At 39.8% G+C, this 16496-nt stretch overlaps 1 protein-coding gene and 1 non-coding gene across 6 annotated transcripts in view; both read right to left on the reverse strand.

Annotated features, from left to right (window-relative positions):
* Dock4 (dedicator of cytokinesis 4) overlaps positions 1-16496 on the reverse strand; it is a 433717-nt gene that overhangs the window by 224961 nt on the left and 192260 nt on the right. For all 5 annotated transcript variants that reach the window (XM_074065045.1, XM_074065044.1, XM_074065046.1 and 2 more), the window contains exons 6-8: positions 14690-14838; positions 9860-9944; positions 2559-2710 (exon numbers count right to left, since the gene is read on the reverse strand). In XM_074065045.1, the coding sequence (XP_073921146.1) occupies positions 2559-2710; positions 9860-9944; positions 14690-14838 (386 nt within the window). The remainder of the gene's footprint in view (positions 1-2558; positions 2711-9859; positions 9945-14689; positions 14839-16496) is intronic.
* Positions 7959-8117, reverse strand: LOC141420933 (U1 spliceosomal RNA). Its single transcript, XR_012445656.1, has one exon. It is a non-coding gene; the product is annotated as a U1 spliceosomal RNA (small nuclear RNA).

Genomic DNA, 16496 nt, shown 5'->3' on the forward strand with positions numbered 1-16496 from the left:
CAGAGAAAAGCCCAGGCCTGCAGCTTGCATGCATCAGCAGCCCTACGTTAAGCTGAGTACCAATTGGTGGCACTCAGATCTTGTTAAACAAATTCTCCAATGAGAACAGAATAATGAATTATTCCCAAGACAAATTTACAGCTTTAATTAATGAAGCCTTAGAATACATCAATAAACAAAGTAATGAAAGTTATAAGGGAGGTGGTCAACCACTGAACTATGTCATTTTTACAGGCTCATGTAATTTACAGTCAGTTGCAGATTCAGTCACATGTATCAAGGCAAGATAAGCATTAATCTACACATCCATAGCTGCAAAGCCTGCAGAAAGCATAAGCACTGTATTTCTATTCCATACAGTACAAGAACCAACTACAAAAACAAGCTGAAGAAGTGTAGCATTAATGTTAGTTTTCTTTCTATATATGACAAAAATTCATGTTCCCAATCCTATAGTTCAGACAGTGCACATCCACACTTCCTTTCCCTAGCACATAGCTAATCTTCCCATCTGTACACTCAAATCTGTTTTCCTGATACCTTGATCCATCAATGACTCTGCTACTCCCTAAGGATGGCCTCTTCCTCATTACTTGATCTTCCCTGTCAATTCTTAATGAGCTCCAAGTCTCTCCCACTCTAGTTTCTAAAAGAACAAGCCCACCACAGACTCCTGGTGAATACAAATTGATTGGGGAAGAACACAGCATATCATAAACATTATATATAATGGAGAGTGGGTGTACAGTAGTGATTGAGAATATTGATTCCTACATAGATTATCCTGTTAAAATGCCATCTCTAGGCCAAAAAATGGTGGTGCATACCTGTAACCACAGGTATTTGGAAAGTCTCCACCTTCCAATTGGGAGGAGTACAGTTTGAGGCCAGCTTGGGCAAATAGCTAGCAAGACCCCATTTCAACCAACAAGCAAGTGCAGTGGCACAATCCTGGACGCATAGGTAGGAGGATCATCTGAGGCTAGCCCCTGGACACACAGTTATTAGTTCTAAGATGAAGGAAAAGACAAAGGCAAATGGAAAAGTCAGGGTTGCTGGGTTAACACCAAATCTAGAGACAAGAATCCAGCCCATCCTTGAGATTGCTGCACCTCTGGTCTCTTTATGAGGGGCAATGCCCTATATTAATAGCAGTTTGAACTAAACCTACTTCTAACAAGGTTTTGAATACTTCCTAACACAACATAATTACTGTGCTGCCTGAGGTCTCAGACATGGCAATAAAGTAAATTTGAGATTGTTTTAAATACCTAACAAGCACATATTGTGATTCGTTTTCATTCTTTTTCTAAATGCCTTTACGGTGATTTTGAGTTTGAGTTTGAATGTCACAGATGGCCTGACTCAAGTGAAGCAGGAGAGGAAGTCTTGCTTGGTTCCTCTCAGGTCACTAGAGATCAGGTAGGATGTTAAAAGTGAGGGTGTGGCAGAGGCTTGCCTAGGACATATGAGGCCCTGGATTCAATCTCCAGCAACACACACACACACACACAATTAAAGCTATAGAGTGGTATGGTGGTACATAGCTGTGATCCCAGCTATGCAGGAGGCATAGGTAGGAGGACTGTAGTCTGAGGGCAGAGCCCAGGCAAAATTGTGAGACCCTATCTGAAAAATAACTACAGCAAAAAAGTGATGTTGCTTCTAGGGTAGTGCCTGCCTTGCAAGTATGAGGCCTTGAGTTTAAACCTGAGCTGCTCTGTAGAAGAACACTGGAGAAGTCTTAGACCAGCCACTTATCCTCTGAAACGTGTCCTCTGTAGGAACCAAGACTCCACAAAGTCTTTCTGAAATTAGTGACCTAGCCCAACAAGCTTCGGAAAAAAAAAATCTAGCTATAAGAGAACTATAACAAGTAAAGCTCAGAGAACAGAAAAAGAAAAGGCCAAGTATGGTAATACATTCCTATAATCCCAGGTATGCAGGAGGTGGAGGTAGGAGGATCACAATGTGAGGAGAGCCCCAGGCAAAAGTGAGACCATACCTACAAAATAAACTAAAACAAAAAGGGTTTGGGGTGTGGCTCAAGTGGTAAGGTGCTTGCCTAGCAAGGACAAGCCCTTGAGTCATACCCAAATACTTCCACAGCTCTGAAACTTTAATGGGAACATTTCTCAGTATTTAGCTGTCTCTTGATATTATCTGATCTGAAAAGGATATGAATAACGTAACTGTTTACTAAAACACTGAAAAATATGATGACCTTGATTTAAAAAATCTTCAAACTATACAGATCTACATCTTCTTTGCATCACCATACAAAATAACAGACCAAGATCATGCATCCACTTGATTTCAATTATTATGATTCTATAGCTTTTCTGAATGCTTCAAAAAAAGTTGCTTGCATCATCCCATCTAGCCCCTTTGGAAATACCCAGAGAGTAGACAGATTAGAAAGCTAGAGTTCTAAAGAGGAAGAAATTGAGGCTGGTAGAGGAAGAGTGTATAAGACCATGAAGCTTACAATATGCCAATCACAAATATCCACCACATTAACACTAAGAAATTCAAGTGCTGTCTCCACGTGTGGTTACCTGATTGGTCGGTTCTCTTTGCTGTCAAAGAGTGAGAAGATGACCTCCAGCTCCTCCCCCAGGTTGGAACACATGAGGCTCTTCATCTGGACAAAGAGGTGATGACTGCTCGCCTGCACTGGGGTGTCTTTCTTCCGATGTCGATGTTCCATCTGAACGACACCCCCAAACCCAGCAAGAACACGATCAGCATGTACTGAAGAGAATAATAGCACCCAACAAACTAGTTAGCCATGGTGTGGCAGTGATGTTCTAGACTAAATTTTTCCCCTTATGGATTTAGTAACTAAATTTAAATTTTTCTTCCAACTTTTATAATAAAAAACTATGAAGTTTATAGAAAATCAAGAAATCTTTCTTTAAGATTTTAAAGAAATTATTAATGTTAAAATGTTATCAACTCATGGAGTAAATTCAGGAAGCAGGAAGTTCAAAGGATTCTGTTACATTTTACCAATTCCCAGGATGAGAACAAATTAGTCATCTTAAAAAAAACAGACTATATTTTACTAATCTTACCAATGATGGTGTCTGAACAACAGAGTTATGAGTTCTCATTTCTCATAATTAAAAGTTCTTTAAAAAATTACGTGAAATTGCAAAATTGTGGCAGTTTTCTGAAGTGGGCTGTGGCAAATGATAGTCCATTGCTAAAGCAAGACACTGTTGTGAATTGCTGTGGAGTTATGGGGAGACAGGCCCTGGAAAGCTAGTGAGGTATCTAAAGGTAGGAGTAAGCACCTGCATGTCCACTTCTCTTGTCCTCACTGCAGCCAGCTGACACTACAATGGGGAAGCTGGACCGCAACTGAGTGCTCCACAGGTTAAGGGAGGAGTAGACTTGCCCATGGATCCAAGGGCAAGGGGAACATGGAGAAGCCAACATATATGTTAAGTATCTCCCATGTGTCAACCACTGGGGATGCATAGTGAGTAAATACAGAAACAGTCCGGCCCTTTGTGGAGATGGAACCTATGGGGGGGATCAGGCATCAGCAAAACTGTCACAAAAATGGTCACATACACACACACACACACACACACACCACTGCAACTGTGATAAATGGAGGGGACAGAGATTATCAAGAGAGTCTAGAAAGGGGGTTTTGCCTTCAGTATGGGCAGTCAAAGAAGGATTTCTGGAAAAGAGACAGTGGCCAAGAGCTAAAGAGCAAGAATTATGACCTCTCTAGGACAGGACTCCCCAAACTGCCTGTGGCGAGGGACTAGGCTATTTCTACTGCTGAGACATAAGATACTTTCACACGATACACTACAAATATCACAGCAATGTTAAAATGTTATAAAGGTTTCTAATTATTTGCTTGCTACTCACATAGCTGGCCTAGTTACCAAGAGTTGATTCAGAGTAAGAGGACAGGAAAAGCCCGTATATTAACAGAACAGGTGCTAAGAAAGCGGAGGTTCATCACTTTCTCTACTGAGAATTCACCTCTTCTGAGTCACTTGACAATGGAAAGAAATAATTTTAACCCCAGGGATTTTAACTCCATGGTAATGGAGCCACAGCTTCTGTTGTGGGTGAAGGAACATAACCCCACTTCTACATTAACCATCTTTGTGAGCTTCTCAGTGGAGTTCAATATAACCAATATTGACTATCTTTTTCAAGCCAAAATCCCATCTTTACAATTTACAGCTGTAAATGCAACAGTACAACATCACCAGAATTTTTTCATGCTTTGAACTTTTATTTTTAAGTATTTGAAAATCAACAGGTTTAAAAAAAGTACTCAACTATAGGCATCTGTAATCATGTTACTCAACAGGTACACTGGGCACGTTTTTGTGAAAGGCAAGAGTAAATACATTCTTTTTAAAGTGGACCTCAGCATTGTGACATGTGTTCACCATGATTATTAGAAAAAGGTTCCTGGAGAAAAATATTCTAACCTAAAAAAAGCATAATTTGCCTGATTTTCTATGAAAGTGACTCTATTTTATGCTTTTAAAATTCTTCCTTATGGCAAAAGAAGCATCATATATTCATAAAACTGCATCTCTTTCATTCTAAAGGAAGCCTTTTCCCCCTTGAGTTGCTAACTTTCCAAGTTGCTTAAGAAACTCAACATAGTCCAGAGATAGGAGGATCACAATTTGAGGCCAGCTCAGGTAAAAATGTTAGTGAGACCTTACCTCAAAAAATAAGCTGGTGCATGCCTATAATCCCAGCTACCTGGAGGCAGAGATTGGGAAGATCAACCCCATCTCAATCAACATTCCAGGCATGGTGACATGCACTTGTAACCCTAGCTACATAGGAGACACAAGTAGGAGGATCACTGTCTGAGGCCAGCCCAGACAAAAGTGCAAAAACCTATCTTAAAAAACAAACTAAAGCAAAAAGGGCTGGGGGCATGGCTTAAGTGGTAGAGTATTTTTGTAGCTACTATGAGGCCCTGAGTCCAAACCCACTACTGCCTAATATATATATATTATACAGATGTATGTATTTATACAGATGTATGAATATGTATCATATACAATATATATATACACATATGTATGTATTCATTCAAAAGGGTAACATAGCACAACCTAATCTGAAGAAATAAATGACTACTAAAGGCCAGAGATAGAAAAGCAGATGTAAAAACCTTATGAAAAGAACTGACCTAAAGGGGGTATCTGCTCTTAACTTCAAAGGGTGCAAAGATTCTAGCCATCAATCATGACATTCACTGAGAACTGACAGAGAAGACTAGTTCCCTTACTCATGCAAAGAATTCAATATATCTACATCAGTGCTTCTCAACCTTGGCTGCATTTTAGAGTCACCAAGAGAGCTTTTAAAAAATACTTGCGGCCAGGCCCTATCCCAGAACAATTAAATTAGAATTTCTAGAGGATGAGGGTCCAGAGAGTGCTAGTTTTAAAAGCTCCCCAGGTGGCTCTAATGAGCAATGAGGGTTGAAAAAAATCACTGATTGAGATCATATGCAGAGAGATGCAAATCACAGCAGACTGTTACATCTTTTGAATAATGAATCAGTGTGTGGGAACCACTGGTCTTTGCATGCATGCTAGTTATAAGCCTGCCTGATGCTACCCTTTATACCTGCACATGGAGCCTCAATCTGACCCACTATGGCATTGAAATAGCTCCTCTCCCTGCCCTCACCCACCACGCTTCCAGGTCTGGGATGCATTTGGATTTAAGTAGGTTATGATTACTTGCTTTTCTTCATAGTTCACTACTCTGGGGACCTTCTAAAAATATCTCTGTGAAAATGTTATTGCAATTACAAAATTAAAAAGGCATGTTCACACCTCAAGAACTATAATTTGATAGTTATAACACAAGGACAAAAATTCATCTTGAAATACTGTGTGGTCACAGATGTACTTGGTAGCTACTCTGCATGGGCTTACAGTTTAAGGAGACCTCTGATTAGGAGGGGAAACGGATTCATTCCAAAGATTTCACCAATTCAAATTTTTAATCTTCATATAATGAATTAATTATTAGATGAACTGATTACACCAGGGCTTCTCAATCCCAGTGCTCTAACAATTTGAGCTGGATTGTTCTTTATTGTGGGACTGCCCTGGGCTTTGAAGGATTTTTAACAGCTTTCTCTGGCCCATTTGTGACAACCAAAAACTCTCTTCAGATAAAGTCACATATACCCTGTGAGAGGGATAAAACTTTTCTGTCCTGGGGAGGGGGGTAAAACTCCCTCTGCAAACCACTATTTTCTGTTTGAGAACTACTGATCTAATCTACTAAGGATGGAAAACCAAGAAGATAACAGAATTTTACAAAACCCTCAAAGGTTGCTAAAAAGATATTCTGCAGGACCAAATAACCAGAAAATGTGGCTAATTAGGTTCTCATTATTTATAACAGGACTGAGATCTGGCCTTTGGCACTACACCAAGCTTTCTAAGTGGACATATGTTAACACAGTGAGGTTTAGCACTTTTATTGCTTAGATGAGCATAATTAGGTGAGAAAGATCTGCTAAATGGGTTAGGAAAAATGTACAACAGGCATTTTTTCCTAATGATGCAACATGAATTCAGTAAGATTCAAACAGCTGTATTTCAAACATGACACTGGCAAGAAAAAAATCAAACATCTCTTTCAGGGGATTTTACCTCTATCCCATGGTCCCTGATCCAAAAGTGACAATAAATTGTCAAACACCAACACCAACAAGGGATTGGTGATGGTGCCTCCTAACTCTCCCTGGGGACATGAATGCATTCACTTGCATGTTGCATGGAGAAAAAGACTTGAGCAACAGAGAGCCTAGTTATTGCTAGCCAGGATACAAACAGGAACTTCAAAAAGAAGCTGCTTTATAGAAGAGATCATGTTCTTCTGAAGGTTATAAACATTGGGTTTTTCTTTCTTTGCTTTAGAAACAGTAAAATGCAATTGCTACTCAGGTGAAATTAGGTTTTCATGAAAACTCATGCTATATGGCTCCTCATCTATGAAATGGAGACTTTGAACTAGAGTCTGAGGTATGAAATAATAAATACTAATACTCCTTCTTGTCTTTCCACCAATGGCAAACATCCCCGATGAATGAGCATCTACTTGAAGTCCCAGAATCTTATCATTGCAACTCCAGGCTCCAATAAAGTAGAATATTCAAAGAGGTAAAACAGGGCCAGGGACATGGCTCAAGTGGTAGAGTGCCTGCCTGGCAAACAGGAGGCCTTGAGTTCAAATCCCAGTACTGCCAGAAAAAAAAAGTGAAATGAATTTAATACCCCATATATATTAAGGGGAAGAAAACCAGAGATGAAATTGCAAACACAGAAAATCAAACTAGGGAAAATAGGATGCATTTATGTCAGATATTTTTAACGTACTAATTGCTTATCAAATATTTGACATTCCCAGCTACATCTGTAGGTGTGACTATGCTCTGCCAATGAGATGTAAATGTGAGTACTGTGTGGGACTTCCCTCGAGGCTCATTAAAGTAGCTCAGTGAACACAGAGTAACCGTTGTCCTTCCAGCTTCCTGGAGTACAGATGGAATGGCTACAACTCTTGCCGCTGTATTATACTGTATTTGTCTTAATGGTGGAGGTCATGTAGTATACAGCAGGAAGATACAAGCCTGCTCCCTTCCTTGCTTCCTGAAGCCACAAACCAATTCAGAACTTCCTGTTTCTAGATTTGTATAGAATTAAGTCTCTATCATGTCTTGGGTTCTATTATTCATTTCATTAAAAATAGCCAAATCTAATCCTAACATGTAGCATGTGTGACACCAACTATTCTTGCCATGTTGCCTCTCTGTTGCAGATGAAATAAAGATGAGAAATGAATGAAAACTGACTGAACATTTACGTGTTTTGCAAATATTATCTGTCAAGGAAAGGCATGTTATTTATTATTTTTTGTTATTATTTTTAGGGGAGATTGCAAATGCAGTCACCCACTACCACAAATTATGCAGTTGAGTTTCCCGCATTTGGGGGAATTGCAGGAATCAGCACATCCAGAGAACAGTGGATGAACCTTGCCCTGAGAAAACCACCTTCATGATCACAATATCAAGGAAAGGCAATTTTACATGTGTTCTTATTTCATCAAAACAAACATGAAAAAAATATTTCCCCATTTAGTAAATGAAGAAACTGAGGCTCAGGGTGCTGAAATAACAAGTTCAAGAGCACAGAGTTGGTAAAGACTGCAAATTTAATTGTTTGGAGCCACAATCCGTGGTCTATTCATACTACCATCATGACCTTGAAAACACTGACTGAGTGCTTCTCTCCCTCCCCTCCCCCGCCCCGCCAAGTACTGGAGTTTGAACTTGGGGCCTTGTGCTTCCTAGGCAGGCATTTTATCACTTGAATGACTCCACTAGCCCAACTGAGTACATATGAGGTGTAAAGCACTGGACAAGATTATCTTGTACGTAACACAGGGAAGAGAAGAGAGTGTGTAACTTGAAGAAGATTAAAACTGAGAGATTTTTATTAATGTGAGAAAATACAATGATCAATGAGCTAAATACACTAACGAGAAATATGACATTAGCAGCTGTTACTGACAAATGAACTATACAAATTATATTTGTTTTATACACTGAACAGTAGTGATGACTTTAACTTTGTTCCTTCCTCTTTCCTTGTCTCTTTCCCACCACCTTGTCTTCCTGAGATGTGCCACAGGCTCTGCTCAGCACAGACGCCATAAAGGCACACATCATGCAATACCACTCCCAACAAGTTCCGTGTTCAGGAAAGGGATCCTATTACAAAAGTAGAATGTATTCTAGCTGGCAGAATAAAGGATACATAATCTGAACAGATGAGTGATTAAGGAAAAACTGCAAGTAATATTTACTGTGTCTGACTTCTCAAAACAGTCACAAGCCCTGATGGACTTAACAATCATTTTTTCGCCACACTTTTCAGATGCAGATAATCTTGAGGTTAAGAATATCCTGTTCTTCTCTGAGAAATACTGTAAATTTGGAAAGCTCCCTCAAAAGAAGCAGGATCTTTCAAAAAGTGACCTACTATTTTTTGATAGGCACTCCTCCTAGAACCATTATGGTAGAATGTAGTAGCAATGAGATGAGATGACAGTAATATTGTGCTTTGAAAGTCCTTCTTAACCATGTTCTCTAGTTTGGGGTATAAGAGAGCTTAGTTAATATCAAGAAACTAGGTAAATTTTACACCTAAGTACTTATTAATACAAGGCTAAATCTAAGACAGATTAGACCAGATTTGGGAAAGCTAGACACCAATCAAAAACCTAACAGATAGCTAGAAAAAAAAATCTCAAACATTCTAGAGTCATCAATGGGCTTCAACACTTAGGACTGAGGCCTGGGGAGGAGTTCGAGACAGCAGCTGATAGCCAATAAGGAGACCACATTTGGTGGTCGTGTATAATAATAACGGGGGCTGGGTGGAGGGCTGACATGTTGGTGAACAATGACTGGACATCATTAATTAAAACGCTGTCTGGAAGCACAACAATAAACAGGTATGACTTGTAAGCATTTCACCAGGCCAAGCAAAAAGTATAAAGATTTGCAAAAGAACTTAAAACTTAAATTTAATTCCTAGTGCCTGTGAATAGAGAGGTCTCAGTGGAGAACAACATGTCATTCTGAGACAAGGAAAGTGTCTCAGTACTGTACTTGGGGCATGGTCACCTCAGCTTTCAAGTCTTCTTACTCTCTTCAAATTAAACCTGGAACATTCTGCTCTTAAAATGTCAAACACATATGAAGAGTGCCATGGAAACCACAAAATTAGCAGGGAGCCTGTGAGCCAATGTTTCCTGTACCTACCAATCGGTACAGCTCCGTAATGCTGATGTCCTCTGGATCCACCATTGCATACTCTTTCCTAGGTACCAGGTCCAGGCCCAGTTGTCTAGAAAACAAAGTACAAAAGTTTGAGAGAAAAATCATCTGTGAAATATGTTTCTTTCATCCAAAGTTTTACCTGGAATGACTTATTTCTACAGTTAGGGTACACAGATATTAGGCTAGATACCAGGTGTTTATGGAAAGAGAGGTGACAAGGATAGGCAAATCAAGGGGGAATGAGTTGTTATTAGTGGAACACCCTTGCCACCCGGGGACTTAGCACTATATTGTGGGGAGCCTTCAACACCCCACAAACTATTTCTAGAGAAGTCCTTCTACACTGCTGTAAGGTAGAAACTAGAGCTAGACATCATTAGGTTCTGGAAAGTAGAATTAAAGAAAGGCAAGTCTGGCCTTTAGGATCTGATGTAGCACAACACAACTGGCTAGTCCCAGAATCAACGGGTTTCTATGTGAGTCCCTTGCAACTTGTGTATGGTCCTCATTCATGGCAAGTTCTGGTCTCAGACTTTAGGAGAAGCTCTGTGAAGGCAGAAGACAGAAAGTGGGCAGCACAGTTCTAGGCTTTGTGTGGCAAAATGGTTTAATTTTTTGTGTCAGGTGTCATTGTGGATATGTTGCTTGCTATGCAGAAGTTACAGCCAACACCAGAGATATTAAATATGGTAACTGATCTGGGATGCCTTACAATGGACAGAGGGAATTGAGTACCACTCTATTCTGGCCAGTTCCCCCCAGTGGCTTGGTAGTATACTCCTGTCCAGGGCCCCTACTGTACAACACTGATACCAATACCACATAATTCTGTTCACCTCATTACCCATGCACGATCATCTCAAGGCCTCACCATTCCTTTGTACTGCTTATGGATGAATGCCAAGTTACCCTCTGTTTACCAAAATCCCCTTAATTACCTCATTCCAGGTCTCATACCTACATCTCTGAGGATAATTTATTCTGCAACCCTTTCACCTCATCACTCTCTCTGACATAGAAGCCTCTGGCATTGCACTTCCAATTATAGAACACCAGCTTTCTTACTTTTGTATTAAAAAAAAAATCCTAAAATTCTATACCCTCCTCAAAATCTCCTTAGTTTCATGAGTAAACTTTATTAATTTAGCACCTACTTCAGACAAGTACTGACCAGCCACCCGAGAAATATTTGTTCTTAAAATGAGAAGATTGTCACTTGAGGGCAGGAGCTGTCTTTCAGACACTGAAATACTTTCTTAACTTTACTAAATTGCATTACTAGTTGAGGAACTCAAAGAAATCACACAGCCATTCCTCTTTCAAATCACAACAAACACAACTATTTATTCTGAAAATAACCATGTCATTTCTTGCTATACCTTACCAGGGATTTTGGTAGGGTTTGTTTCCCCTTCCAGGGGAGAATCACTGTACTACAGTGTAAGACATCATTTGACACCAGCTCTATATTGCTGCTGAAATTTTATCCAGCAAAGGAAAGAACACATAACCACCAAGAGGAACTGAGGTACCTGCCTTACCCAAAGCATCTTCTGGGAGAAGCTGCCCCACCCACTTCCTCCTGAGAAAGGCAGGGGCAGATGAGGCACTCACCTACCACTTCCCCTTCCTGACTGCCCCACAGGTAGGTCCCTGTCCTACAACAAATAATTCATGGATTGGCCCAAGTTTATGAGAGGCTGGCGTAAAATGCTCAAACAGGACTAATAGCTATTAGCTGTCAATGAGATTACTTCTTAGTGAATTTGAACTTGAGAATTCAGACAGAATCAGTCCATGTGGCATGAGGAAGACATCTGAAGGGCAGCTGACCTACTTCAATGCAAAATGAGTAAAGATCAACTCTGACCACAAAGGTTCTGGAGAAGATGTGGGATCCAGAACCTTCCTGTACTTTCAGGCCTGAGAACCAGTATTGTACAAGTTCCTTTCTTCCATAAGGCTTTATTTTTCAACTTTTACTTACTGGACTCTTAGCTGGGAGAAAAGAGTCTTATCTGTTTCCATTTGGTTTTGTCAATTCCCAGGTACATCCTTAAGATAAACCAGCCAGTGTTTAAGGTTTCTGAGTTCCCAGAATAGAACTGGAGCAGTGCTTTAGAAAGAATATGAAGAAATGAGGCAAAGCAGGCAGAGACAAGACGTAGGAAGACCAGACAAGAGACAGGAGACCAAGAGCTGGGCAGGAGAAAAGGGTCATCAAATTCTATGTCAGTTCAGCCACCAAACTACTCTATAACATTAGGATAAAATAAGGCACTGATTCTCCCTCCCACTTAACCTAAGCAGAAACTTGAAGGACATCATAGCGCTCTATGGGCAACAGAAACATATACCATTATTTTAATTCTGCTTGAGGATCTCAGATGAGAAGATCGTTTTGTGACTCCATTAGGGAAAAAGATGGATTATTTCCTCCTCCTCCCAAGATACCCATATCAAGAGGATTTCTCTTTATCACTTTTCAACAGTTTGATACACAACTTGAGATTAAACATACTCCTTTTTCTTTTTTTTTTTTTTTTTTGTGGTACTGGGTCTTGAACTCAGGGCCTACATTTTGAGCCACTCCATCACCCTTTCTTGTAATGGTTTTTTTTGAGATAGGGTCTCGTGAGCTGTTTGCCCAGGCTGGCTTCGAACCACAATCCTATTGATCTCTGCATCCTGGGTGGCTGGGATTACAGACATGAGCCACTGGTGCATGACTGAACATATTCTTAACTTATGTTCATCCAGAGATTTCTGTGCTGACAAATAATTTTATAGGACAGTTTTGTCGAGTCTAATAGGTGAAGGAATTACCTTAATTTGCTTCACTTAGCACTCTTTGAAAAGGAAACACATTTATACTTAAAGAAATAAGGTAAATGTATAATCTCTATGCTGTAAGTTACTTTTAAATAAGTGGTCAATGAAATTCAAAGAAAACAAAATGAGAGCTGAAAATTCATGAATTTGAGGATGACTTAAATATATTATACTGTTCATTTTCATGCATCAATGTTTTATCAACTTACCATAAATTATCCATAGAACAGCCCAAAGTACAAACTAGAACTCATGTAAGTAAAGAACTGAGCCATATTAGGTCAAAATTAATGATTCTCCTTCCTTTCCCAATCCTTCTGCACTCACCTTTCTTCATTAAACTGAAAAGGCATTGTTTTCTTGCCTGCACTACATTTCAGTATTATTTTTGATAACCACCTCCATCCTATTTACAAACCAGTCCTTTAAATGAGGATGGGCATAATGACTAAGAGCCCATTATAATTCAGTGCAAATTCAAAGTTTTTCAAAATAATAAAGAAATATATGGAACTTAGTCAGCCTAGGTAGGTTCCAACAGCCTTTAGAGCTACCTCTCCCAGAACCACTTCATCACACATGGCAAGAAAAGCTCAACACCGGTAAATCTAATCTGCCAGTAGGCACTACAGGTTTTCAGTGATATCATTTTGGAACAGGCCCTTGGATCTCCTCGAGTTCAGTTTACTCCTTTGTCAGATGAAATACTTGAGTTAAGAAGGTTTCAGGAATTTGCTTCAGACTTTAAAAATGTAGAGTTCCCCTTCCAACACTCTTGGTGCCACTCCATACTGGCACTTGCTTTATTTCTCATAGGAATGAATTTTCTAGAGATAAATAAGTTGGGCTACTCTATTCATTGTCTGTAAAAAGAAAAATGGCATATCATATTCAACAAGATATTTTAAATACTTTGGTAAGAAGGAGGTTTAAAATCTGTTGGTAGATCTGTGTATTCATACCTGCAGTATTTAATACTTTATCAAGAATCAAACTTGGCTTCTGATAAAGTGATTTCCTATGGTTACAGGAATCAGGATTTTACTTTCAATTTTTTTCTCAGATTCAGTAAGAGGCAAATTTATCCATTTTTACTTCCTGCCACTTCCTTCCTTCCTTCCTCTTTCTTCCCTCCATCCCTCCCTCCCCTCCTTCCTTTGCCTAAGAGGTTTGAAGGTCAAATAGCAAATGGGGACTTGGGGAGAGGAAAGAAAGGGAGGAAATGTTTCTTAGTAAGGAACCATTTCACTGCCTTAAACTTGGGCTTTACGCAACCCTAGGATTAAGACAAAGTTGGATCATTCTATTTTCTCACTTCTATGTTAGCATTCATACTCAGTGCTGTATTAGCTTTGGTCAGAGTTTTTATAGAATAAATTTACTGCTTAAGTGCTTGGGTGTTATTTTAAATAAGTCCCACACACTTTTTACTTAAAAGTAAATCTTAATCAGGAACAGCGTTTTACTGAGCTCCACCAAGCTGCTCCTCAGTGTGGCTCCTATGTGTGAAGATGACCAATCACAGCAATAATAAAAATGCCCCCAGTGGTGTGCTTGTAGGCAGAAGCTGCTAACAACAATTCTCCTCTGGATTACACGGGTGACCTAAACCATGACATGGAAGAGGTATACACTAAAAGAAAATCCACATGCCAAACATAAAGCCCATTGGAAAACAGGATCCATTTTAACCAGAAGTACCTAATTAATCTCCGTGAACACCTTTTTTTCTATGAGCACATGCATACAGTCACACCACAAGGGGACAAGAGAACTGACAATGTCTCAGTGTCCACAACAGACCTAGAGGGTGTGGCTCTCAGCTACAAGAGTGACAGTCTACACGACATTCTTAAAAAGGGAAGAATGGGAAAACCCTATATGATTTTTTCCAGTGATATTACCATGTCCTGGTTAATAGCCTTGTCACTGCTGCTGTGACCATCCACCAGAGAGCACCCTGCAATGGTCAGTACTCACTCATTCCCCCAGTCCAGGCGGGCGGTAATGTGGCGCTTCACATCCTTCATCCGGTCATGGGTAAGATGGCCGACCAGCACCTGCCGCCTCAGATCCAGAATTTCATTCATGATGTGCCATAGCCGGTGGAAGAGATCACCTTCATTCCTCTAAGAAATACACAAATGTAGAGATCTGGTAGTCAGCCATCATGCTGAATTGTAGAGTAGCCAGAGAAAGGGAGAAGGGGCAAGTCCTGGTAACCCTCTATGTGCTTTCTATACTGTAAGCAGACTTTCCACTAACAGCCTAACTATCCCCCTTTGTCCTCAAATGTACTTGCTACTTTACACATGTTCATCCAAGTTTCACAATGCAGCTCTTCTGTCCCAAACCCAGCACTGCTTCTTAGATACCAGCACTCTGTTCCTGCTTCTTGCTATGCCTCCACAACTTGGGCTTGACCCAGCCTGTGCACACTGCCTTGCGTTCCACTTCAAAAGCTACTTTCTTTAGCTCTATCCAAATTCTCCTATCCTTCAAGGCTAAGCCTGACTTCCACCTCTGTCCCTGACAGCTCTTGCTCACATTCTTCACTACCTTCTCTGAATCACAGCTGTATGCAACTAAGGCCAGAGACATGATAAACATGGTTGTTTGATTATTTCTTACTGCCTTAACGCTTCATTAGATCTCCCCTCAGAAGGTGGGCACACAGAAAGCTCTCAGATTCATTTGGTGATGGATTTTCATTGCTATTTGCTCAGTTTTTAAGACTTTGAAAAAAACAGTGCTTTCTTTCTTACTTTTTAAACAATCATAAAGATTCAAGATAATCTCCTGTAAAGTTCGTTAGGTTTTGTGGCTCAGTGGGAAGAAGGCAGGTTAAACTTGCCCCTTATTAATTTCATGTCCTTCAGTATGAGTTTCATAATCTGTGAAACAGGGCAGTACTATCTTCCTGCAAGGCTGTCTTAGGGATTAGTAATGAAAAATGTGAAGACGGCAATACAGCACAGTGGCACACAGAACCAATTTACAGCTAAATGACCTTAACCTGAATTCAAATTTGTCATTTTGTACAAAAATTCCTATGTCAATTCATTAACCTTCTAGTGCTTTTCTCACCTTTAAAATGGGTATCACAGTACCTACTTCATAGAGTTGTGAGGATCAATTAGTTAGTATAGTAAAAATCTGAGACTAATGTCAGGCCTAGAATAAATATCACGTAAGTACTAGCTGTTCCTGGTGTTATTATGGTTAGGGGCATGATGTATAGTAAGCCCTTTATAAATACTGTTTCTTTACTAAAAACAAAATACGTAACTCTTCCCTGGGAGGCGTTAGGGTAAACAAAATGTAAGTATCTACTCCTCATCTTTCTTAACCTTACGTTATGTTTTACTTTCTACAAAAATTATTAGGAGACTATATGAATAGTGATAGGAGAGTATAATCATCCATCTAAAGTCCTCTACATCTGTAAGCTGCAGAAACTATCAAATCCTGTGATAGGAAAAGATGTTGAGTATAACGTACTTTTTAGTTTGTAAAAATAGTGATGTGATTTGTGCTTTGTCAATACCTGCTGTCTCAAGAAGTTTTCATGGAGTGTGTAGGTCTGACAAATTTTCCAGAGGAACACGAAGCACTCTCCAGGACATCATCCTTCGTCCTTGGAGACACGAATAATCTTGCTCTCCCCTCAATTCTCGGAGCACTTTGGTAAGCCTGTCTTCAATTACTTCCCACTGTTTCCTCATGTTATACACTCCTTTACAAGCAGTTACAAGGGCATTAACTGCTCAGTGCCCGTGTCCTCCAC

This window comes from Castor canadensis, chromosome 2, assembly GCF_047511655.1.
Source record: "Castor canadensis chromosome 2, mCasCan1.hap1v2, whole genome shotgun sequence".
In the NCBI taxonomy this organism is placed as follows: Eukaryota; Metazoa; Chordata; class Mammalia; order Rodentia; family Castoridae; genus Castor; species Castor canadensis.